General features: G+C 35.3%; 1 protein-coding gene and 1 long non-coding RNA gene across 3 annotated transcripts in view; one reads left to right on the forward strand and one right to left on the reverse strand.

Moving 5' to 3' along the window:
- Positions 1-1,963: 1,963 nt before the first annotated feature.
- The window catches only part of LOC128242563 (uncharacterized), a 35,107-nt gene continuing 9,927 nt past the window's right edge, over positions 1,964-27,143 (reverse strand). Inside the window, exons 2-7 of one of the 2 annotated variants that reach the window (XR_008262638.1) lie at positions 25,779-25,880; positions 21,402-21,992; positions 20,600-20,758; positions 15,801-15,951; positions 14,163-14,266; positions 1,964-2,080 (exon numbers count right to left, since the gene is read on the reverse strand). This is a non-coding gene — a long non-coding RNA (uncharacterized LOC128242563). Of the gene's footprint in view, positions 2,081-14,134; positions 14,267-15,800; positions 15,952-20,599; positions 20,759-21,401; positions 21,993-25,778; positions 25,881-27,143 lie in introns of those variants that run through there. The other variant, XR_008262637.1, reaches the window with a different exon arrangement.
- Positions 7,396-16,321, forward strand: LOC128242562 (uncharacterized). Its single transcript, XM_052959755.1, has 4 exons — positions 7,396-7,843; positions 8,758-8,821; positions 13,993-14,277; positions 15,708-16,321. The coding sequence occupies exons 1-4, from the start codon at positions 7,523-7,525 to the stop codon at positions 15,974-15,976; spliced, it is 939 nt and encodes a 312-aa protein (XP_052815715.1). The 5' UTR covers positions 7,396-7,522; the 3' UTR covers positions 15,977-16,321.

Here is a 27,143-nt window from a genome sequence, read left to right on the forward strand (position 1 = left end):
AGGTATGTGTACTTTGTATAAGTTTACTACGTGCAAACGGTATCAAGGACAATTGCGAGTATGTTTTCTACGTCATCCAGGCGTGTGTACTTTGTAGAAGTTTACTACGTGCAAACGGTATCAAGGACAATAGTGTATTTGTTATCTACGTCATCCAGGAATGTGCACTTTGTGGAAGTTTAACGCGTGCAGGTGGAATCTAGGACAATTTTAAATGTGAAATCCACGTCATACAGGATTACTGGTATGAGTAGGCCCCTGCAAGAGCTACAAAATCACGATGAAAGCATTTAATACTACTCCTTCAGGTGAACGCCGTTAAATGTCATCTGCAACTTCCACGTGTACGGGTAGCTACATATAAAAGTACAAATAGTACTTCGAAACCTCTTAAATATGTCTTGCGAGTTTTGAGAATAGTAACTATGAGAGGAATATTCTTTTTATTTTATATTTTCTTATTACATATAACTTGCGGAATATACTTAAATATTGATAATATGATTACACTCCGCGGTGTATTTCTTCAAACTTCAATCAATGGAGTATTAAGTTAAAATAGTTAATGATTATATATATTGATATAAAAATTATGTGAAGTAATGGTTTCGCCTTCGCCTACTACCCTTTTTAAACAAAATAGAAAAATTGGTTTTGTTTTTCTATCTTTGGTATTTTCCTCACTCGCTATCATTTTTCTCGGCCATAATCCGATGGACACAAAATTAAATTGGTGATGCTTAAATCATTACTTCACGCTGTTTGAGCGTGTAGTATAACTGAGCGAGTAGTATAACTACTAAACATTTTTATAAACGATTAACTGTTAAGTGTAAGGAAAGAAATTCATCGATTGACTGATTTTGATCGAGTTTAATCTAACAAGGTCAATTAATTTCTTTCGCTTTGTAGGTAATTCGTAATTTCATAAATTGTTTTGTTTTCTTCTGTTGAGTTTCAATAAAGACATGTATTCATTTTGCTGACTCAAATGCTCAAATTATTTTTTTTCATTAAAAAAATGCAATAAAAAACATGTATCACAATAAAATTAAGGTAAGGTATCTGCTCATGGTATCGCCAAATGACCCCATTCTTGTACCGAAACAATATAAATCTCGCGAAACAATTAAAACAATGTGGCCAGGTGTGCACGTGGACAGCAATACTAGACCCGTCTTGATGCAAAGAAATACCTGCTCACGAGGTTTCAATTGTTTATCCCGATCATCCTAAAATTTATAAACAAGGGAAAAACAAAAGCGTATGCGTGTAACACATGGTCGTGATTGTTGACCTATCGAAATTTGGTCGTATCACCACATAAGATAGTTCCCTGGTAGTTCTATTGAAAGGCAAATTAAATTGTGATGACTGGTGATCCTATATAGTTTTGCAATCAATTAAATGGTAATAAACACCACGCCATTAGAGAAAAGACTACGCATACAAAGTCACGTGGCCCAAAATAAAGCCCTCCAACAAGTGCACAGAAGCAGACGATAAGTCGAGTTAATTAAAAGCATTTTAAAAGTTATTGATAAATGTTCTTTAAATTTGGATAAGTAGGTATTGTCGAACGCTTACAAATACAGTACAACGGGGGATTGTCGTATTGGTCAACGTACACAAATCTTTGCACAAGAGTAAGATATAATGAGAATTGCCTATTCTGCTTAGAAGACACAAAATCACATTCGTTCATATAGTCTATGAGAGCCTCACAGGACTAGGATTCTCCGGTGTATTCGTCTGGCGACTTCTAATGGTGGTTAGGCACATTGAACTTTCTGTAATGTTGCGCCCTCTTTCCCGGTTTTGCGTCATTCAGTAGCAGTATGGTAATGACATAACTGAAATACTCGAACAACACAACACAAGAGAGCAACTATTAACATCAAACAATAATTATAAAATGCGTTTCATGCAAATGTTTGTGTATTTAGCGTACAGCTCATGTTCCGTAAATAAGCAGGGTAGTAGGGTGTGTTTTTTTAACCGACAATAAAATTAATTTCATAATCTTTAACACTACCTGAATCGATGGTGATAAAGAACGCTTTATCACAGGGATCAATATCTGTATAGAGAGAAGTTAATTTTAGAATTAAATAAATAAAATAGAAATTGAGAAGAGCAATATACAAGTCATGCGAGTTGACCCTACGTTGATTTTCGGTTGGTAACAAATAACATTTCAATTGTTGATAACCATGGTTAACCAACATGAGTAACCGGAATTATTGATTCAGTCTAAAACCTACAACAAGTCCGGCAAATGCTCAAATACTGTTGGCGAAACGCTATGCTTCTCCCACTTATCTACCTCATTTGCATATAGTGAGTCAGTGGTCAAGTTAGGGATTTCGTTACTATTCCACATACGTTCCTTTTTAATCTAGTATCGTGTGGACCTCGGGACTTTATCAGAAATTATTTGAGAAATCTCTAGTTATTTGAAACTAAGCGGCACTGGATCTTTAAGCTCGAATTATGAAGGTTTTAATCTTAAAAAAGTGTATTATTCATGTGCGGTATACTACTACTACTACTACTACTACTACTACTACTACTACTACTACTACTACTACTACTACTACTACTACTACTACTACTACTACTACTACTACTACTACTACTACTACTACTACTACTACTACTACTACTACTACTACTACTACTACTACTACTACTACTACTACTACTACTACTACTACTACTACTACTACTACTACTACTACTACTACTACTACTACTACTACTACTACTACTACTACTACTACTACTACTACTACTACTACTACTACTACTACTACTACTACTACTACTACTACTACTACTACTACTACTACTACTACTACTACTACTACTACTACTACTACTACTACTACTACTACTACTACTACTACTACTACTACTACTACTACTACTACTACTACTACTACTACTACTACTACTACTACTACTACTACTACTACTACTACTACTACTACTACTACTACTACTACTACTACTACTACTACTACTACTACTACTACTACTACTACTACTACTACTACTACTACTACTACTACTACTACTACTACTACTACTACTACTACTACTACTACTACTACTACTACTACTACTACTACTACTACTACTACTACTACTACTACTACTACTACTACTACTACTACTACTACTACTACTACTACTACTACTACTACTACTACTACTACTACTACTACTACTACTACTACTACTACTACTACTACTACTACTACTACTACTACTACTACTACTACTACTACTACTACTACTACTACTACTACTACTACTACTACTACTACTACTACTACTACTACTACTACTACTACTACTACTACTACTACTACTACTACTACTACTACTACTACTACTACTACTACTACTACTACTACTACTACTACTACTACTACTACTACTACTACTACTACTACTACTACTACTACTACTACTACTACTACTACTACTACTACTACTACTACTACTACTACTACTACTACTACTACTACTACTACTACTACTACTACTACTACTACTACTACTACTACTACTACTACTACTACTACTACTACTACTACTACTACTACTACTAGAGCTACTACTACTACTACTACTACTACTACTATTACTACTGCTACTGCTACTGCTACTGCTACTGCTACTACTACTACTACTACTACTACTACTACTACTGCTACTGCTACTGCTACTGCTACTGCCACTGCTACTACTACTACTACTACTACTTATACTACTACTACTACTTCTAATACTAATTAATAATACATAATACATAACAAACTTTCAAAGCACAGTCATAGCCACTGGTCCAGTGTTTTCTCTTTATTATCAGGGGGGTGGCGTAACTACAATGAAAATCGGCCAGAAAATCAACATGTCCACATACCCCACACGCGAATGCTGAAAAAGTGCAGCATTCAACGACAGTTAATTCCATTTCTGTGGTGAATGACAACATCTCACTTACAACAATATTTTCACCGGTGCAGTTCTGAACATCTAACACTTTATTCTTTAATATCAACATGAATTAAATCCATTGAACATATGGCGATTGCTTGCAAACACGCTTTTGATCTTGATTTTGAACATTGGCCGTGACTTGCGGAATAGTTGTTACATGAATAGTAAATTGTTGGTGGCTGTTCCACGTTTAAAAGCTTTTCTGATTTGAATTGACGAATTAACGTGCACATAAGACCGTAGAAAAATATATAGAGGATAATGACGTGTATCAGTGTAAGACCGTAATATATTTTACCTTGTGAGCAACAAAAGCAATATTTCGCGAGCGGCAACGATTGAAATATTTATTCCTCGGTGTTCAAGAGGTAAAAAATATTTTGCGATATTGCACTGAAAAAAAACACAGGTTTTCTTTGTATTATATGCCTAAACATAAATAGTTGTTTTCTTCCGAAAAGCGCTTCAAATCGTATGCGAACGTTACGTCATTCCGGAAATGACGTCGTTGAAATTGTATCCTAGCCCTATGTATGATGTTGTTGTTTCTTGGAATTGAGAGCGCTCTAAAATCAAAACAGTACAGAGAAAAATATCAAAATGTTATTTCACTATTTCAAATAGTGAAATATCATTTTTATTTCACTGGTAAAATAATTTGGGAGACCAATCTTTGGTAAGTGGTTTCATTATGTGTATAATTAATTTTAAATACAGTTCCAAAGTAATTAGTAAAAATGCATTTTCTGCTTTCAGTTCGAAAAAAGTTTGATTTGTTCCGCCTGATTGTCCGTATGCTTTTGTAATTCAATATAAATCCTTAAATTATATACTCATTGGGCGTTGATAATAATAAGACCTTGAAACAAGAATATAATCGAACCATATAATTATACGTTCGTTGGGGGGCAATCGCTTGCAAATGTATATACCCGGTAAACATACCAAAGAACATTGCACTTACCTCCGATCTTCCGAACTGAATGGGACATCGATTGTTCGATACGGTCACATTAAAACGTATTAATCACGGTAATAGGATTTCTTTCCGATGCACTGCTGGTGTTAAATTAAAGCACTGGAGTGTTTTTCCATTCGCGCAATTAAAAACCCCCCTGATATTCAATTACGGATACTAATCCACAGATGGACACCGTATTGGTTTAAATAGTTTTTACTTGCATTTCAGAGAAGAGTTTCCGATAATGTGACTAGCTCTGGTAAAATCGATCTTCAAGCTCTATGGTAGATTAGTCACACGCAACAATGCGCCGATTGAAAATATTTTTATTCTTACGTCAAGACAGTTTAATTGAAGACGTTACAAATAGCAAAATGAAATTGATAATTGTTTGAGTAACAGAACAAAATTATTCACATTGTGAAAATGTCAAGGTCTTTGGAGCAATTTGAATTGTGATTTTCATTACAGGTGTCATTGTGTAGATAAAAATCGATGGGCGTATGTTTCGGTGAAATTTAAATTTGAAAGTCAAGTCAAGGAGTGCAAGAAAAAGTATCAAACATATTGTTTTTCTGAATCGGAAAAATTCACCCTCGGGCATGCTCGATAACGGCTTTCTCACGTGCCCTCGAGGCAGATTTTCCCATTCGTAAAGAAAAACGTGGAAAATATGTATACAAGTAAAAAATTGTTCATAAACAAACTAAGAAAATCCTGTCATTTTTCAAACGTATTCCAAGTCTAAGGGCTGATCAAGGGAGATGCTCATGCCTTGTCGAAGACAATGGTTTCAATTTGTTCGTAATGCATAACGCCAAATTTCATTGGTATTATTTGCAATTTTGAATCGTTTACAAATAGTCGCATTGTTTTTCTCAGTCGATAATGTGATGTAAGTCCCTTCTCCTGAGTTTAAACATTTAAGAAATGGCGATTTCAAAAATCAAATAAATACAAAAGTGCATCGCCTCAAATACGATGTACGCATTGTATGCAAAATAAGTGCATTTTTACATCTGCGGTATAGAATTAGAACTGGTTTGGCTGTTCGTGCGTAAATAAGGTTTCCTCGGGGACCATTTGTATTGAATCGATCATTCGACACTCAGACGGGATAAAATAAACATCGTTCTCATTATTGTCAAATTTTCTCTGACTTTGAATGTACAAACTTTGGATTTGTGTTGCATATATCATGTATGAATCCTGTCTCATGCAGATTTATCTTTTCAGTTTGGCATTTAATATAACATTATTTATACATTTATGTGGAGTTTTTTTTCTAATACTTGTAGGGAACAAGTTAATAGTGCTGAGGAAGACGACAACACGTCGATATGATACGCAGAATAAGTCGGGACTTATTGGCACAATTTGTGAAAACTGAAACAGGTCATTGCTACCTTGCCTGACATCGATTAGTTCCGTACCATTCTGATTAACACATTACAAACACTCTCGGCTGACCAAGGTAGATGCCTTTTCGAAGACATGGTTCGTATTAAATGTTTGAGGTCAAATACCTTAAACATATTTTGATTCGTATACGAAATAGGCGTCTTGTTTTTCTCAGTTGATCACCGTCTTAATATATGATTTACGTTTGCTATTCTAAATAAGTTGGCACAGTATGTGAAAACTATAACAGGTCATTATATCCAAAACCAAACCTAAAGTACATCAACGCCAGCGCGTTCATGCTGGAGTTATCGGTATTTCGATATCCAGTCGCATGTGGCTGAGATGCCTGCTTGTGAGTGGGTGTGGCCCGTTGTTTAGGCTTTTTTGTGACGATTCATGTTCCCGTAGGTCCGGTGCTTGAGTTATTTTCAATTTGTTAGGATTTTTTTATAACAGGCTTGAGGTGAGTTGAGTTGAGTTGCCAATTTGCCTAACATTGATTAATTTCTAATCAACAATAAACACGTTACATTTATCTGGGATATGCGACTACCCGTTACTCTTATTTCAATAGCTGAACAACAATATTATGATGTTACGGAAATTGAATAAATAGGTTCTGTGGCAAAACTAGCGGCATGGAACTTTTTATTCAGAACAAGTAAAGTACAATTCAGTAACAGGAAAAGCGGCGAGAAATGCATTACTCAAATTTATTGGCTTGGATAACTTCGTTAAATGATTTACGTAATTTGCAAAATGTATAATCATTTATGATGCAGATGTGATATTCCTCTTTACTAGGGATATGCGTATTTTAAACAAATTATGATTTCAGTAAGGGGTCGATTACCTAACCATGTTCAAAATAAATGCCAAAACAGTGAGGTGAGAAAGGATATTGTTATGAAAGCTTGGTAATCTCTTAATAATTCCCAAGAGTGAAGAACATTCATTGTATATAACACTGATTATCTTCCTTCTATAGACCCTTATGGAATGTAATTAAAAGTGACAATAAATTGAATCAACATGGAATAATTCATCATAACGAGGAAAGATTATGAGTAGCAAAATACTCCAATCTATTTTTTTTAAACTAAACTCAGACAGTTCGCAGGATTTATTCTGAAACAGGCTCTGAATATGACTAACGAAAAAGCAAATTGTATACTTGTTTGTGCAATTTTATTGTTACGTCTAACGAAATCGCAAACCACTCAGTATGGAGTCGCACGCAGCATTCCCCTTTCGGATAAGGGCATTTCAGGCACACCCTTCATTGTATCAACGGGTGTCAGCCGATTAAAATGCATGGAAGGTTGCAGACGACATAATTGTACGTCATTCAATTTTGGCGAGAACCGATGCGAACTTCACGCGACGTTCGTCTGCGAGGGAAGTGAAGGGCTGGAGGCCCGACCTGGGTTCCGGTATTATGACGTAGAAGTTGGGGACATGATACCGGTAGGGATACTACGTATGCAGGTGTAGTTCCAAAATTTGGCGTTGTATGGTGTGTTACTTTGGTGCGTAACTCAATGTGCGCCCTTCTCACCCAATACCGGCAATATAACGTTTACATGTAATATCGGGGTGAGGGGCTTCTACCCTTGAAAAGGCTAAATTGGTGTATTTTGGTGCATATTACGCATCATCGTCTGATACCCACGATATACACTACGCTAAGCTTCATTGTGTACCGTGGCCAAATTTGGCCACGAAAATCCCGTAATCATTAATAATTAATGAGGCAGTTTCATTGGTTCCGCAAAGTACCAGATGCTTTACGGTTGAAAAATATTCTGGCGATTGCCGTGGTTGAACCGGGTCCGCTTTCTCAGTACAACAATATTTGGCAGTAGTCAAGGCCAAACGGACACGGAGGCTACTGAAACTTTAACGTTATTGAACAATATTTGAGTGTAACATGCATACGCATTGGAAGAAGAGTTGTCTCTCGTGCCGCATGCATATTCATTAAAACGAGATTTTGTCAGACAACTGTCTCACGGTATGTATGAAGTATAACGAAAGAAAGTACCGTGGTTGCCGACGATGAATACACACATTATTTTCATTTAATGTCACAAAAAATAACTGCGGCAACTTAAGCGAGGTCCTTAAGCGGAGCAAATTCTTTAGAGCTACTTGTTGACAAAGTAGAGAAATTTAATAGCCTTTGTGTCCAAATGATCGTTGTCCTTCGTGTCGAACACATTGTATTGTTGACCCATAAAAGCAAGTACAATCATTTATACGAAAGATCGTTCTTGCTTTGATATTGATATGCCCATCAGTATACTGAGAAAATAAAACAAAAACAAACTAGTTTCGGTATTCCTTCGTGATGCTCTTGTTAAAGTAAGCCCTTTTTTCAGATGGCCGATACGTTCAGGAACCACGAAAATTGTCTCACCATCGGACACTGCTCGCCGAAATGTTGTGAGTACACCATATAAAGTGATACTTTTTTTTTAAATTAATACATAAACATATATAACAAACATAAATTTTGAGTGATAAATCTTTAACTACTAATTAAATAATGCATTTAGTGAAAATATTAATTTCTGATAACAATGTTGTAATTGTGTATTTAATAGCTGACAACGCACCACTATCAAATGACTAGTGAGTCCTAAAATATTTACAGTGATAAACTTAAGTCTCTTAAGGTATAAAAATGGTGTTTTCTTCACCCCTTTCTTTCAAAGTAAACACGGTTTCCTTCATAAAAAACATTGTTTTCGATATTTATTCATCCTTTTCGGTTAAAAAAATGTATTTATTGTGGTACATCTTATTTGGGAGTAAGAGGGTATCTTTAACAATTTAACAGTCACTTCATCATAAGAAATATTGATATATCTTTTGATATATATGTTAAATTTAACTAAAAGATCTTCGGAAAATATGTCCATTTTATTTGTAATACAACAGTTATTCACTGTAAAAGGGAGAAATAAAAGAAAATAAGGGGGGGGGGGGGGGTCGCTTATTTTCCCTCGCCATCTGGTAATGCACATTCGGCGAACACGCTACAGTTTACACAAAATCTACACGAATTTGAAGAAAAGCATAACTAAAAAGCACGCTACAGTTTACACAAAATCTACACGAATTTTAAGAAAAGCATAACTAAAAAGCACTCTACAGTTTACACAAAATCTACACGAATTTTAAGAAAAGCATAACTAATTTGTTATCCATGATGCATTGTGGGTAAAATTAGTAGAATCGGGAGTTAGCTCCAAGATGATAAATATGATAAAATCTATATATAGAAGTGTTAAGGCTTGTATTAAGGATGCTAGTAATATGTCCTACTCTGATATGTTTGATATATCATTTGGTGTTAAACAAGGGGAGCCATTATCACCCCTTTTATTTATTTTGTTTATCAATGATGTTAAAGACTCTGTTGACATTCACAATTTAACTGAGTCAGACATTGACACACTATCTATTTTTATGCTGTTGTTTGCGGATGATATCGCATTATTTACCACTGATCCTGTAAGTTTACAGCATCAGCTAAATTCTCTGTACATGTATTCATGTAACTGGGGTTTAAAAATCAACATTAAAAAAACTAAAATATGTGTGTTTGAAAGCAGGAAAAGCCAGTGTAATTTTAGATGGACAATTAATGACGAAATTGTTGAAGTGGTGGATAACTTTTGTTACTTAGGTATTAACTTTTCTTATACTGGGAATATGAATAATGCTGTAAAAATGCTGAATGAACAGGCTTTAAAGGCATACAACCATCTACTATCTGTCTTTAGTAGATTAACACTAGATATTAAAACTAAACTATCGTTGTTTGATGCTCTAATTGTACCAATTATTTTATATGGATCGGAGATTTGGGGAGCATATGATCATAGCGAGCTAGATAAACTCCATTTAAAGTTCTGCAAACATATTCTTGGTGTTAAACAACAGACATCCAATGCCGCCGTTTTAGGCGATCTAGGACGGTTTCCATTGTCAGTTGTTTGTAAAGAAACGGCATTAAAATATTGGATAAAAATTAATATGAATCCGAATTCATTAATGCACCTTGTGTTAACAAAACAATCCAATATTTATCATTATAATAACATACGTCCTGCTAGTAAAAATATATGGCACTCAGCTATGTCTGATTTGTTAAACAGAATGGGTTATGGTAATTTGTTAGTTGATTTTAATACAGATTACAATTATTCTCCTTTGTTAACCCAAAGAGTACGGGATCAATATATTCAAACGTGGTATGATAACTTAACATCCGAACCAAAAATGGAATACTATTGTAGACTTAAAAAAGAATTTTTATTTGAAGAATATTTAACGTGTGTCAAAAATGATAAACACCGAAAAGAATTATCAAGATTTAGACTGTCATCTCATTCACTGGAAATAGAGACTGGTCGATATACGAATATTAACAGAGAAAACAGAAAATGTAAACTCTGTTCACATGACACTGTGGAGTCTGAATACCATTTTCTACTTTGTTGTACAGCCTATTCAGATCTTAGAAAAAAATATCATATTAAATTTAATTGGCCAAATATGGCTTAATTTAAATATTTGATGTCAGTAAAGAGGGATTTATTTTTACAAAACTTAGCTAAGTTTATATATAGTGCTATGAAATTAAGACAAGAAAAGCTAGAAGTTTAGCTGCTTCTATTGGTTATATTTTCGTATATATTATTAGGATATTGCTTTTGTGAATATATATGTAATGTTATCACATATTTGCTTTATAAATCAATATGCTTTTGTGTCTTGGCCATAATTAGACAGTTTGTAAATGGCCAAAGGCAAACATGCCGAATCGCCAATAAACTCTTGAAACTCTTGAAACTAAAAAGCACGCTACAGTTTACACAAAATCTACACGAATTTTAAGAAAAGCATAACTAAAAAGCACGCTACAGTTTACACAAAATCTACACGAATTTTAAGAAAAGCATAACTAAAAAGCACGCTACAGTTTACACAAAATCTACACGAATTTTAAGAAAAGCATAACTAAAAAGCACGCTACAATTTACACCAAATCTACACGAATTTTAAGAAAAGCATAACTAAAAAGCACGCTACAGTTTACACAAACTCTACACGAATTTTAAGAAAAGCATAACTAAAAAGCACGCTACAGTTTACACAAAATCTACACGAATTTTAAGAAAAGCATAACTGAAAAGTATATACAATAACATAACATACAGTTTATTGTAATCTAAGGCCTCCGGCCCATAATACAGTTATTCATACATATATTTTTAACAACATAGATATAATACAATAATGAACAAGACATATTTTAAAGCAATGATATATCAATAATATTCTTGAAAACTGTTTTAAACAATGTTTCAAAATGCAAAGAATCAACATGCTTGCACATCAATATTGCATTCATAACTTTCCGGTATAAGAATAAGATGCATATCCTGTTATAAAAGCGTTGTGAATACATTTTGAAATCAGTACAATACTATTTTTTGACACTTTTGACATAATGTTGTAGAAAACTGATTGCGTGGGAAAAGACAAAATCCAGTTAGATTTGAAATATTCATTTCTCAAGTTTGCATACAACGGAAAAATCATGAACAAGTGGAATTCGTCTTCAATGACATATATATGTTCAAACAAACAATATGGGCAAAATCTAAATTCTCGCTTTTAAGAAAATCATAACTAAAAAGTATATACGATAGGCAACAGTGATCATAGCGTGGATGCTTTAGAGTATAAAATACACCAAAAGCTGCACAGTAAATAAATATCTAAAGTGAAATTGTCAATGTTTAAAAAAATCATCTTAAGAATATACTCGATACATAAGGAACAAAAAATGCATAAATATGTAAATAAAAATTGATCTACATCGTAAAACAATTTATAAATTTAAAAATATCAAACATTTTGGGCTCAGCTTACACATAGTACATATAATATTTTCTTGGAAATCTATAAACTCGCTAGTTTGAAATCTATTTAAAATGAATAAATTTGTCTCAGTTGTATTGTATTAAGTCCACCTTTAGATTCATCAGTCAATATAGGCCCTGCTTGTTTTGTACAAACTAAGCTCTTGATATCTGCCTTCATGTTGTATTTGTGTGCGGACACTTTATACAAAGTTTATAATATTCGGCTATATATGCTAACTCGAACGTTTATAATAGCCAGTTCTTTTCTTTCACAGGTTTTCATATATGTATAGTATGTGTTTCGATACATTTTCATGACAAAAAAATATGTTCAAAATAAACTGCGTTTTTTTTGTGTGTACTAAGGGTCATAATAGTAGTCCCATTCATAATATGTGCGAACAAAAATACATATATATCGTTTATGCATTCCAGTTTTATGATTCATAGACAGTGATATTCAACGAAACGATGTAATATTTTACATCCACTTTCTTTTACCGCTATAACAATCCGACAAAGCTTTCTCATATATAGTTTTTAGGATTGTATTATCAGCTTAAACTGCTTTAAACCAATATTGTATATTTTTTATATACCTATATGTATATAAAGAGGACATCTTCCTACTTCACCATAGATACAAGCATTCCATGTATTTGCCTAACCCTAAACAATCTCTTAAACATATATAAGTGTATCAGCTCTGTTTCATTTGATTGAGAATTTCCCAAAATTTCACAAGCATAATTTAAAACAGACAAAACAAAGCGTCAAACAATGAACATCGCGTTCTTAAAGTGAGGTCATACTCTTGTCATTTACATAATAAGACATTCATGGCCTTTAAAGCTTTACCAATTAGGTGTTCTTGGTTAAATGAAAAGGTCCTTGTGTAATATAATTTAGTTCCAAGGTAATTATTGACAACGTCAATGAGGTGCCCATCGTAGTTCCAATGTTATGTGGTTAATAATCCACCGTCCTTACGAAAAAAACATAATTTTACTTATTTCAAGTGTTAACTATAAGTCCCCATGTACTACAAAACAAAGTGTCTAAATGATTCAATATTTCGGTACGCGTTTTTCTTACAATGGCCATACCATCTGCAAACAGTAAGAAAACAAATACCATATCATCGAGTTTCAAACCTGAATCAATATCATTTTGTAAATGCAACTCAAGATCTTCAAAAAAGATAGAAAATAAAAGAGGCAACATTATCTCCTCGTGGCGTAAGCCAACAGCACAATTATGACATTCAGAATAATTGGAGCATGATCTGAAACATAATTTTACTTTCTCGTACATCAACGAACAAGTCTAAGTACTTTGCCTTGGATACCAAATTTATACATTTTTAGCCATAAGGCATTTCTATCAATAGAAAACATTTCATCATATCAACAAATATAACATACAAACGTTTGTTTTCATTTAAGTACTTTTGCACTATTGACATAAGTATAAATATTGCATCAACAGAAAACTTTCCCTTACGAAATCCGAATTGTGCGTCTGAAACATTATAACGCATATAACGCCAGAACTCACTACGCGACATTAAAATGTAGAAGATTTTGGCACCTTCTAGCATAACCCGCCGAATTTTTTTGTCCTATCTAATAGTCCATACTGTCATGATTCTTTTTTAAATATTTTCACATACAGATTTCCCTACCACAACAACTACAACCATACCTGAAATAACCACGGCTGTTGCGACTACATCGACTACTAGCACGACACTCTCTCCTTCTACGACCACAACTACTACAACTGCACCTACAACTTCGGGTATGACAGCACTGGGGCCACCCGGACCGGGAGATGTTACATACATTTGCCTGGTGAATGCCGATTGTACAGCTAGCAACTCCGACTGCAGGAATGGGGTCGTGTGTGAGTGTGTTGCTGGCTACAGCTACCATGCTGACACCAAGAGCTGCGTAACAAGTAAGATTTTAAGTGTGTGTAGTAATTAAATGGCATTTTCTGGTACGCTCGTAAATGTCAATATTCTGTAAATAACAATTTTAATAAATAGATATGAGTTGCAAGTAAAACCTTAAATAAATGTAAAGTAAGTATCATTGCATTATCTGAAATATTAATATAATCTTAAAAGAAGCTTGAAGGTGGGTTATTGGAGTCATTACGGTAGGTCGAAAGGTTGGTAGGGTGGTCTGTTCCAAAAGCATATGAAACGAACTCAAGTGGTATCACTCTAATGCTTTCCATGATATCACAATGATAATTATGAAGTAATGCGCGGCGTGTTTTTCGTGCGCCACGGCGCTTTCGGCTAAGAGTTGCATGACCTTGACTATGAGTTTTGCACATTGAGCTGTAAATGACTGTAGAGCTTCTTCCACAGTTTGCGAGGTATTGCTCTGATATAAGGTACATACTAAAATCATGATGTTAAGTAATGCCTGGCGAATCTGTCCTAAACATGAGCATATTCTGGTAAGAGTTATTTGACCTTGAATATGACACTTTTTGGTATTGGACTTTGTGAAACAAACTTCATGAAAAGTTTAGAGATAAAACACTCTAAAACTTGGTACACAGTGATGATTTGATATAGAGCCTGTCTTCTCATTGCGAGCCAAGATCTACTTGTCTTAGAGAAGTGTGCCCTTTACACTGCTGGCTGTATTTGACTGCAGCGATTTTTTTCACAGTTAAAGGGAAATTGCTCTGACACATTTGACACATTATCACCATGAACTGTACTGGTGTCTGCCATATGTTTCGAGAGCCATGGGATCTTGGAGTTAAATGTTCCTTTCCGTTTTCTTTAGCCGTGGTGGTACTTTTAGGTCTTTCAGAAAGTATCTGCGGCAAGCTTAAATTCAATGCGACATTTTAAACTCAAAAATGTCAGAAACATAGATTAAGGAGCGTTTTCTGATAACCTCAATCTCTTTTACGACTTGAAGCCAATTGTACATGGCTGACTTGTACAAACTTAACGTCCATAGAAACAGATTAATATTAGAATTATTGCTAAAAGCAAGCGTTTTTCCAGTTTTTTCAAATTGCAACAATATAATTGAACTGCAAAATGCTCCCTAAAGCTTCATCGATCGGAAAGTCTAAAGACATCCAATTGCGGAAGTAGGCGGGGCGTAGGCAGGGATAATTATTTATTATACTCGGGTAAGGGTTAGGGTTATGTTGTGTGGCACATAGCGGCCGCCTAATTTAAATATTAATATTAGTACTGCTCGTCCATTACCGGATACGTACGCGATATGGAGACAAAGTTATGACACCGTACATGTTGAAAGACTTACACCAATATTTCATTGCGAAATATAATGCTCACCTAATAGAACTAGAAACAATTTGTTGACATTTCTCAAATATTTCTTGAACAGGCTGTCCGAATGGATACGGCACAACGTTTACTGGGACAACTGGATTTTACGTGTTTGGAAAAGACCTTGGCGTATACAACTACTACAACTTACCGGCCTTTAACGTGCCATCATGTCAACAGCAGTGTATTGATACGGTTGACTGCGTTTCGATGGAATATGATGACTCTATACTTGACTGCTACATGAGTGCTGTCACCAAGATAGGCAACGAGGGGTCTTGGTCTTCAGATCCATTCTTTACCTATTGGCAGCGAAATTGTGCTTAATGTCATATTGTAGACAAATCATTTTTGATACATCTGCGGCACGTGTGAAACCTAGTTAACATGTAATGTAATAAGCATTTTTTATATTAATTTAGTATTGGTCATTGCTCAGAAGTGTTGAAATAGTAGCAATGCTTCCCTTATTACAAAATATTAAGACTCGCATTTGATTGTCTGTACGATACAATTTGCGCTGATTAAAGATGAACCGGTCGACCTTTTATGACATATGTAGGAAGAGATTCGATATAAAGACCTTGGTCATGTATATGAAATACATGAAATGTTTTATTTCATTTTTTGTCACAGTAATTTTAAATAAATGTTAAACTATTCACGGTTGAGTGTCCTTGGTCGGGTGCCTTTTCATAAATTATATTTGAGAGAATCACGAGTTCTGAACGAGGGAACTAGGTCTGCTGATCAATTGATCATTTAATATTCATTTGCATTTCCGAAATAGTTCCTGCACACTTTGTCTGACGTTCAATATGCCTTAAACAGCATATCTTGAAAAAAAAATTGGAAATACTAACGTAAAAAATGTATACTTCACAAAATTCCTAAGAAGAGCTTTGCTAAGTATGGGCTGAAGTATTGGCTGAAACCAACACAAATAAATCTCGGTGTCCCTTTTTAACTAAAGGATTTCTAAATATAGATGGTCACTTGTTCTAACTGTGTGGTATTCAGGTAAAGGGGCGTGGTGCACGTGCATTGTACAAGGAAGTGACCGTTAATTCGTAAGTGCGAAAGTAAAACGAACAAATATAATTCGAATGCAGTATTGAACAATCAGTCGGACTCGAACACACTCATGCGCCCGATTCATTAATAATTCATAAAAGTAACAAACTTAAATAACTTATTTGATTTCGCCAAATAACTTATTCAAACTTGATTTAAAATATAAAAATATATCAAAATGATTATCGTGAGGATAAATCCATTTTAATCAAAAATTGTAAACATGAAAGTGTTACAGATGCACTCTTTCTCCAAAATAAGATTTTCAAAAATTAATACATTTGTTTTATTATACCAAAATGTAATGAATAAATATTGAAAACAATGGTTGTTTTGGAGGATACCGAGTTTAATTTGTAAGAATTGTGCAGAAAATGCTGTATTTCTACCTTATGAGACGATATTAGATCACAGTCAATCTTTTAGCACTCATCAATCATTTAATATTTTTGCGTATTCATCTATTAAATATACGGTTACAATCTTGTTATCATTAATTCATATTTTCTATAAATGCATTATTTAGTAAGTAGTTAAAGGTTTATTACTCAAAAAATATGTTTGTTTTTGATTTTGAATAAAAGTGTCACATTAATAAGACACCAATTGGAACAAAGACATAGTGCTCGAAACGGACAAATGATCACAACCCTTCACTTACACTGATTTTTCTTTCGAGTCCTCACGGATCGCCAACTCGTAGTAAATCGCAAGCATCCGTAAATAACTCGCTGGTTTTCGTAAATGACTCGCAACAACTCACAAACACTCTTAAGGGTCCATGAAAGGAGAGGCAGAGGTTTTAGATGCGTGTTTTGACATGTAAAACATCTTTTTACGATTAACCACAGATTGATTTTCCCAGAGACCCAGACAAATTTTGTACGGGTCTATTGGTATATTGATAGTTTCAAATGGTTCTATTTTCCAGAATAGAGATATATCCTGTACAAATGTATGGACAAAATATGTGTATTTTGAATATTTTGTGGTTATAAGTTTTCAAGACTTACTCAGACGAATAAAGACGAAACTACACTTAAGCCTGCTTAGACTGTCTATTCACAGTCTCGGCTAGGCTTCAGTATCGTTTAGGATATTCATTTCACTACTGGGCTTGTCCCTGTAGTTTTCATTGTATACTAATGGCCAAAGGTCGTGTCCGGCATGGGTTTTATTTGTGCCTTGAAAATCCTCAATGCCAATTTTCAACACATTACTCTACCGGCAGTACTGGCTCAAAATCCAAAATTCTTTTTTCATTGAATGCATATTAATATCCATTTTTCCATCGATACCAAATTTATGAGTGTGCGATATGAAACAAAACAGATATTGTAGTTTTTGTAGACCGGACAAGACTTTTGGATATTGTAGTTTTTGTAGACCGGACAAGACTTTTGGCCATTAGTATATTATGAAAGTTCCGAAGCATGTAGTAGACGAAGTAAAAATACAGTTTGTTTTAAACACAAAAGCCATCGTCTTTTCATGGTGTTAACTAATTGCTTTTATTGACCGTACGCAGGTATGGCTGATGTCGCCGTTCCGGAACAAGACCAGCCAAACCCTATTCAAGTTTAATCACCACAGGCAAAGTTGTAATAATGATTACATTAAAACAGACTGGATAATTGCTGTACACCAAACACAAACTGTAATATACTACAGAATAATAGTTATAAACAGAGTCGGGTCAAGGAATTAACGTTAAAAGGGTCGTAAATTAAAGGCGTAGTCTTTTAACTTGCGCTTTTCCTCCCTTATAACCGATATTTATTTAAGCGTTGGAATGCGTTTTTGGGTAGTCCCCTTCGAAAAATATAACAATGTCTAGTCCAAATCGGTGCATTTTGGGCTTATATTATCACTTTGTATCTTCTATATCAATTAAAATGTAAACTTGGCCAATTTTAGGAAGAGGGAGGGGGAGGGGCGTCGGATACGCACCCCCTCCCCTGGAACCGCTAATGATGTAAGTGTTGACCGAACTAAGCAAGCACAACATTATAAAGCTGATTGTTGTTGGAAGTGGGTTTTTCAAAGCTGTATCGTACAAAATACAAAAATATCACAATTATAGCAATATATTTATTCAGGTCGGGCCGTTTCTTACGCAAAGGCGAGAGAGGGGAATCATTTAAACAATGAATATTATGGAAGCCTAGTGTATTAGGTGTTTCCAATTTGTTCTTGTTGAAAGTCAATAATTTCCAATATTTGTTGAGTATATGCGGGTGAAGGGGTTCATACATATTGTAAATGTTGTATCTATATAAACATTTATGGAGTAAACACGGTCACTTGAACAATTTTGTTGACTGAATATCACCCCTAAAGCAATTCGGAACTCCTCGGTGTTTTTTCTCGAAAACAACCTCGGATGTATGCAGGTACACCAGTAGAAGTAGTTCGTTATTTTTTTAATTATATCGTTAATTTAAAGTATTGTTGAAGCGTTTATTTATTGATCTAAGTTTAAATTGATTGCCAGTGAATTGTATTATTGCAAACACAATTAAGACTCCAAGAGTTATAAGTCATTAAGTTTAACTGCTAAAGTAAATTACTACGCGATCTACTTGTAGCGGACTTAAACATACCAATTTCTGAGTATGTTAACCGTCCATATACATCCGAGGTTGTTTTCGATAAAATGACCGAGGAGCTCCGAATGCCCTGAAACATGGAGGGTTGTTAGCTTCATGGCATAATTAATATCAACTACAATGTACGTACCTTTTTGAGCTGTTTCACAGCGTGTTGTGCCTTGGGTCGGTATGCTACCAGAGTTTAGTTATAAAGCATGCAAGTTCGTACCTTCTTAAGCCGTTCAACGGCGTCTTGTGCCTTAGGTCGGTATGCTACCTCAGTTTAGTCATAAAGCATGCAAGTTCGTACCTTTTTAAGCTGTTTCACAGCGTGTTGTGCCTTGGGTCGGTATGCTACCTCAGTTTAGTCATAAAGCATGCAAGTTCGTACCTTCTTATCTGTTCCACAGCGTGTTGTGCCTTGGGTCGGTATGCTACCTCAGTTTAGTCATAAAGCATGCAAGTTCGTACCTTCTTAAGCTGTTCCACGGCGTCTTGTGCCTTAGGTCTGTATGCTACCTCAGTTTAGTCATAAAGCATGCAAGTTCGTACCTTCTTAAGCTGTTACACGGCGTGTTGTGCCTTGGATCGGTATGCTACTTCAGTTTAGTCATAAAGCATGTTAAGTTCGTACCTTCTTAAGCTGTTTCACAGCGTGTTGTGCCTTAGGTCGGTATGCTACCTCAGTTTAGTCATAAAGCATGCAAGTTCGTACCTTCTTAAGCTGTTCCACAGCGTGTTGTGCCTTGGGTCGGTATCCGTCCTCAGTTTAGTCATTAAGTACGCAAGTTCGTACCTTCTTAAGCTGTTCCACGGCGTGTTGTGCCTTGGGTCGGTATGCTACCTCAGTTTAGTCGTAAAGCATGCAAGTTCGTACCTTCTTTAGCTGTTACACGGCGTTTTGTGCCTTGGATCGGTATGCTACTTCAGTTTAGTCATAAAGCATGTTAAGTTCGTACCTTCTTAAGCTGTTTCACAGCGTGTTGTGCCTTGGGTCGGTATGCTACCTCAGTTTAGTCATAAAGCATGCAAGTTCGTACCTTCTTAAGCTGTTCCAGGGCGTCTTGTGCCTCGGGTCGGTATGCTACTTAAGTTAAGTCATACAACATGCAAGTTCGTACCTTCTTAAGCTGTTCCACAGCGTCTTGTGCCTCGGGTCGGTTTGCTACCTTGAAGTTTAGTCATAAAGCATGCAAGTTCGTACCTTCTTAAGCTGTTCCACGGCGTGTTGTGTCTCGGGTCGGTTTGCTACCTCAGTTTAGTCTTAAAGCATGTAAGCTCGTACCTTCTTAAGCTGTTCCACAGGCGTCTTGTGCCTCGGTTCGGTTTGCTAGATCAGTCTTGTCCTCCAGCAGGGTGCGGAGCTTGAACAGCAAGTCAACTAGTTCCGTGTCATTGAACTTCTGGTCATTGAAGTGGGTACGCGGCGACCAATGTCCCGAACCTTAAATGTAATGTTTCAAATATGTATTGACAAACAAAGCTTGTGGTTGTGGTGAAGATGGCACAAATTGAAACGAATACTTTAATACAATATGTTGTAACTATATATGCACTTTAAGACTTCTTGGTTGTTTGGATAAGAGTAACGAATGTACAAAATAATGAATAAGATAGAGTTTTTGCAATGGTTGTCATTGTATTAAAGAAGTACACACATGAACTTCAAGTGAATACTGAAACATTCTACACTTATTATGAACATACTTTAAAGCAGAACTCTCACAGATTGACCGTTAAGCCACGTTTTTATGTTTTATCTGGGAATTTGCCAATATTTGCGTTAATGTCTGGAAACCAGTGATATAAGACTGCTGACAAATGATCTGATCGCGTTTTTTTTCATATTTTTTCGTTCGAAAATTGATGTGTTATGGCTATTTACAGTAACGCTTTTAGAAAAATGAGTTTTTCGGCTGTTCTTTTGTGAGTTATCTTATATGACTGAATTGAATGCATTGATGCCCAAATCAGCTGATTCTGGGATAGAAATGAAATAAAACTCAAAACTGTTAATCTGTGAGAGTGCAGCTTTAAAAAGTCATCGGAATCGCATAATATGATAATAGTATGATTAATATGTTTACCTCTGTTAAAAAATTTGGCTGTGTCGCAACTTTAAACGACAGCTTGGTTTGGAAATCCTCGCAATTAATCATGACGCTGATCACTCCGTTGAAGTCACTGTCTTTGATGGAGGACAAGGTCTTGTAGCCATCAGGAGGCAGGAAACACTTGCCTATCTCCCAGGGAATGGTACACCATTTGTCTGCGTTCGTGTTCTTCCATGATGGTCCTGAATACCTGTGATGTTGAACTATTTCATCACGGACGCCTTCACAAATCCCATTTGGACAAGGAACACACTGTTTTGAAGGGCCGTTATGAAATTTGCAGTTTTTTTACTTGTGCATATCTTAGGAGTGGAGCACTTTAACACGTTCTCGGTGAAACAATGTGCACATGTTGCCCGGGTAGGAAGACCCCTGGATGTTCTAACGTTGTTATAGATGTCCTGATGTACGCATGTCAGCACGTCCTCCACAAAACTTTGTAACCCCCCCCCCCCCTTGGTGATGTTGAGGGCGAGGGCGGCCTTGACCCAGTTCTGGGCTTCCTTTTCCCTCAACAAATCCCGATAAGAGGTCATTGTTTTGCCATTCGATTGTATTCAATACCTGGTAAAAGAAACAAGTCACTGAGTATAACTTACATAACAAAAGTCCCCTTCGGATTCTTATACAATTTAAAATTACTAACATAAATTAGAGCTGCACTCTCACAAATTTACTGTTTTGGCAACTTATTTATTATTGTCTTGGAATGAGCCAATTTTTGTCGTAAATATCTGCAAACTAGTGATATAAGACTGCTGACAAAAGATCAGATCGCAGATTTTCATATTTCCGTCGAAAATTGATGTTTTATGGCTTAAAGAGTTACTAACGGTTTAAGAATAAACGCGTAAAACATCAATTTATTTAACTAAACTATTAAAATCTGCGATGTCAGCAGTCGTATATCACTGGTTTCCATTCATTTTCATATAAATTGGCTCGTTCCAAGACAATTGTTTTTTAAAGTTGTCAAAACGTTCAATCTGTGAAAGTGCAGCTTTAAAAAAATGTTGAAATATCAGCCACATTTTTCACGACATTAAAAATATTATTGGCCTGCATAATATCCCTATTGCCCTCTATCCACATATTACATTATATGAACCAAGTTTTAATACTTCATTATACAGGGCAAAGATCCAGTTAAGAGATTGGTATATTCACTGCCAAATAATTATAGATGCTATACAAAGCAGCTTTTATAATATTTGGATAACATTTGCTGTTATAATAGGACCCTTATCAAGTGTAGTAAATTGAATCTTTATGTTGTCATGGCAACCACATTATTGTCTGGCGCTTTCGACATATCAAGTTTCTAGACACTTTTTAGTTATGTAAAGATCGGGTTTAAATAGCATTTTCACTATTTATGTTGTCATGGTAACCACAATTTTGTCGAACAATGAATAAAATGATATTCGGATGGTGTTATTATGGTGTTAACCAAAATAATCAATTTAATGAGATGCAGTCGCATAGCTCATTATTTTGGTAAATACATACTGACATTACCCTTAAATCAGCTTAGTATTCGAGATACTTTTGTCTACTTGTCCAGCCCCTATTTAAATCCAACAATTTAAAAGATTAAAGTCAATAATTTTCCTAAATAAATGTACTGCAGATTTTAAACATACTGTCATCCCATTGGGCAAAAATATAATTTCGAACGCTTATTTGTTTCTCAATATAAAACTATGCAAAACGTTCTGATCTTTTTTGCTGATAAAACATCCAGCTGTCACCCTGTATATTAAATCGGTCCTGATCCGTGGTCTAGTGGTAACACACTTTACTGTCAACCCAGGGGTCGCAGGCTCGACATGCAGGCCTACGGTCTATAGTTTCATGTATCACCAGATAATGTAAATCAAATTAAAGAACTATGTTTCATTCACTATTTTTCAGTATATGTATAAATGCATTGCTATCATACAGTATTATTTATAGTTATCCTTCTTACCTACAATATATGTGTTTGTTGTATAAAATTTACGAAAAGTTTTGTTCTATATGTTTCTTTCGTATTATGTTCTGATTATCATGTGTCAAGTCCCTTCATATCAGAGGAAATAAAGAATCTCTCTCTATACTTTTTGACATGACATGTTAAAATAATTAATGCGATGGTGTTAGAAAAAAAGAAGTCGCCAGAGGCGGACCCATGAGTCGACGTTAGAGGGGGCGTAACTTAGGGGCGCACCCTTTATACTTGCGCCCCTCACCCAGAAACGAAATGCATTTGGTTTAAAGTGTTGGGGGGGGAGTTGAGGGGGGCGGTTGCGCCCCCCACCCCCTGAATCTGCTAGTGGTAGCGTGTAAAATGTATGTAGGTTAAATTCTGCAAAAAAATAAAAACGTTAAGACCATGAGCGTCAATCGTAGCAACTCGGCGATCTCCGGCAAGCTTTGAAATATACCTTTTGGATACTGGCCGAGATGTTCCGATTGACTTGGGCTTATATATCCGTAGACATTGTAGGTCAGAGACCACTAAATAAATTACCAATATATTCTAAAATCAATTGTCCAATTTTCACACGAAATAACACGGATTTTTAATCCCCCCCAGCAGCATAGAATTTATAAAGTGTATCTTGGTATGACGCAAATGAGTGTACAATTATAGTAATAAATCGGTGTTAAAACGTTTTGTTTTCATAAAAAAAGCGGGTTTGCATCCAAGTTAGCACCTATTGCAGACGGAGGGGCGCACGTCAAAACATTACGCCCCTTCGTGTTACTTCCCCTCTAACGACAAATCCTGGAGCAGCCCCTGTTGACCTCAAGCCCTTTATACCATTTTTTTACACAACGGGCCGGCAACGCCGTGTATTTACCTCTTTAATACATATGTTGTTGTTTTCTTATTTTGTAAGTTTTAAGTATTCTTTTTACGTTGCCTGCAATCCACCGGCGTCATACTCATTGTTTGTGTCTAAAATGTTGATTAATATCATGCGTTTGTCAATTTGTGATATTGTATGATCTATACACAGAAGCATAAATCACTGAACTATTTTAGTGTATAGTGCTGTTTACACGGAACACATTGAAGATTGGATTGCTGTACAGTTTCTATGGAAGGGTATTTAAGTAAAAAATCAATTCATGTACATGCATTATTCTTGTATGTAAATTACATTAATATTATGGTAAATTTATATTCTATCATGACTGCTAACATGTGTATTCATACTAGTGACATGTGTATTCATACTAGTGACAACTGCATAGTCTCAAATGGTAAATCGACATTCTATTATTATTACCAAGATGTTTATGCATGCTATTGCGTGTAAATAATAACCGTCTTATTCGTGCATGTAATTGAGCGAGTTCATTGTGTTGCTTCATTACTTCTGCATGCAGCATAATCAAACTTTCCTTCAACATGTAGATTCTAATGTTAAAATTGCACTTCTACCTTATATCAATTAGAAATACACAAATTCAATGTTCTGATTTTTGCAATATAAGCACTCATAACGCACAAAGCATTGTGCATTGTAAAAAAACAAAATTCTAGCGCAAATTGCTATAAACGGGAGGTCACTCTGTCAAGCATCTTCATAACTTCGGGATTTTCCGTGACGAGACGGTGCATGGATAAACATTATCGATTCATACAGCCCCAGATAATACGATGAACAACGACGATAACAAAACAACACATATTATATACACGTCGTATGAGGTAAATATCAATAAACATACATTGTACATTGAAAAATTACATTAAACAAGCCGCAACATTCCTACGTCTTAATCAGGAGTATATATTTGTCCAAATAGAAGTTTATATTTGTCGACCGCAAGCATGCAATTCGGATACGTCAATCCGGATACATTGGACTTGCAACTTGTGAGAAAGTTTTAATGTTTTACTTGCAACTTGTGCGAAAGTTTTAATGTTTTACAAATTGGGTTGTACACGTTAAATGACTCATCGCAAACTGGAACAATGACTATTTATCTCACAGTTTCTATATAAATTTAAAAATCTGAAGAAGCAAAATCGTTCTACAGTGTTCAAGGGAAATCGACATTGTCTGGTCAGTGCAAATCTTATAATCAATTTTAGTTTTGCACTAACCGATCGGTATAAAGTTCTGTTTAGACGTAAATTGTACTTTTATGGAGATATACCTAGTGTAGGACAATGATTTGAACCCACGTCTAACTTGCAAGACTGGCCCCCCTTACCTAATCTGAGCCTACTCTGCCCCTAAACCAGCTCTTTTTACGATTTTTGATATTTTATGTGGCTGGTGTAGGGTCAGAGGAATTTCTATAGTGAAAATGTGGGACTTTGAAATTATGTAAATTCATGCCGTTACTTACTGAGCCACTGTTTACTCTGAGGTCCCCAGCTAGCTCAGTTAGCGGTAGAGAGCAGGATTTCTAGTGTCACGGGTTCAATCATCACCAGGTATATATGCATTACTGGAAAAATAATTAAATATCTAACCAAGAAATCACAAATGGAGGGGGCAAAATTTAGCTCAACTATTATTGGTAAATTATACAACAGCTTAAAAGGGAAGACTCTGAGAAGGATTTAGGAGTACTTTTTACTGAAAGTTTGAGTTTTGAAAAGCATATCAGCAATACTTTGAACAAAGCCAACAGGTGATTATTGGATTAATAAGAAGAAAGTTTACTCATATTGACAATACTCTATTCCTGACCTTATACAAATCACTGGTCAGATCGCATCTGGATTATGGAAACCTGATATATTTCCCAATAACAAAGAAGTATAAACAGATGATTGAAAACGCTCAGAGAAGAGCAACTAGATTAATTCCGGATTTGAGGGGATTGACTTACAACGATAGCCTACGAAAATTAAACCTCCCATCTTTAGACTTTAGAAGGAAAAGATTCGACATGATTCAAGTGTTTAGAATAGTACACAATATTGATGACATTAGTATGACAACATTTTTCACCTTTGCTGACAATAGTGGTACCAGAGGACACAATTTGAAATTATTTAAACCTAAAGCAAGGAAATCATTACGTCAAAATTCTTTCAGCAATCGTATAGTTTCAACTTGGAATAATTTGCCACATGAATTAGTGAACACCACATCTGTGAATGCCTTCAAGGCAGGTCTTGATAAACTTTGGAAAAACAAACGGTTTGATACTTCTGAAATATATTAAGTCATACCGAAGGCGGAGAACTTACAGACGAAGCAGTTTAAAGGGATTTACTAGCCTTTTAGGGCTAAAGAAGTTCCCTAGACGACAAAAGGTAGACAAAAGGTAAATACCGCCAAGACACACAAGCTAGGACACAAAGACACTAACAGTAGTGGGTAATCTATTTCAAAGCTTTAAAATATGTACTGAAAGACATCAATTATAATGTTTTAGTCTGTCAAAATCTAAATAACGTGTTTTAATAGTGTTAAATAGTCCATGCATATTATGAGTGCCATGAGAGGTACTGTTTCATAAGAAACACTAACAGTTAATTGGTTGACGACAAACCTAAATAACCACTAGGATTTAGGGCCAGGGTAGGGTTAATAAGGGTTAATAAGATCAATTTCTACTTGATCCGGCAAGGTTAATAACATAGAAATAGACATTCTAAACCAGTAAAGACAAAGGGGAACATTTGGTTGAGACTTTGAGCCCTTTCTACATTTTTGTAATTTTTACAAACAAAAACGATTTTAACCGGTAAAAATGATT

This window comes from Mya arenaria, chromosome 8 (assembly GCF_026914265.1).
Source record: "Mya arenaria isolate MELC-2E11 chromosome 8, ASM2691426v1".
NCBI classification, from domain to species: Eukaryota; Metazoa; Mollusca; class Bivalvia; order Myida; family Myidae; genus Mya; species Mya arenaria.

What these genes read in the sequence shown, in the direction of transcription:
- LOC128242562 (XM_052959755.1), top strand. Translation starts at nt 7,523, where the DNA reads ATGACTAACGAAAAAGCAAATTGTATACTTGTTTGTGCAATTTTATTG. An exon ending in AAGTTGGGGACATGATACCG is followed by an intron (nt 7,844 to 8,757) that starts GTAGGGATACTA and finishes CCCTTTTTTCAG; the next exon opens with ATGGCCGATACGTTCAGGAA. An exon ending in CACCAAGAGCTGCGTAACAA is followed by an intron (nt 14,278 to 15,707) that starts GTAAGATTTTAA and finishes TTTCTTGAACAG; the next exon opens with GCTGTCCGAATGGATACGGC.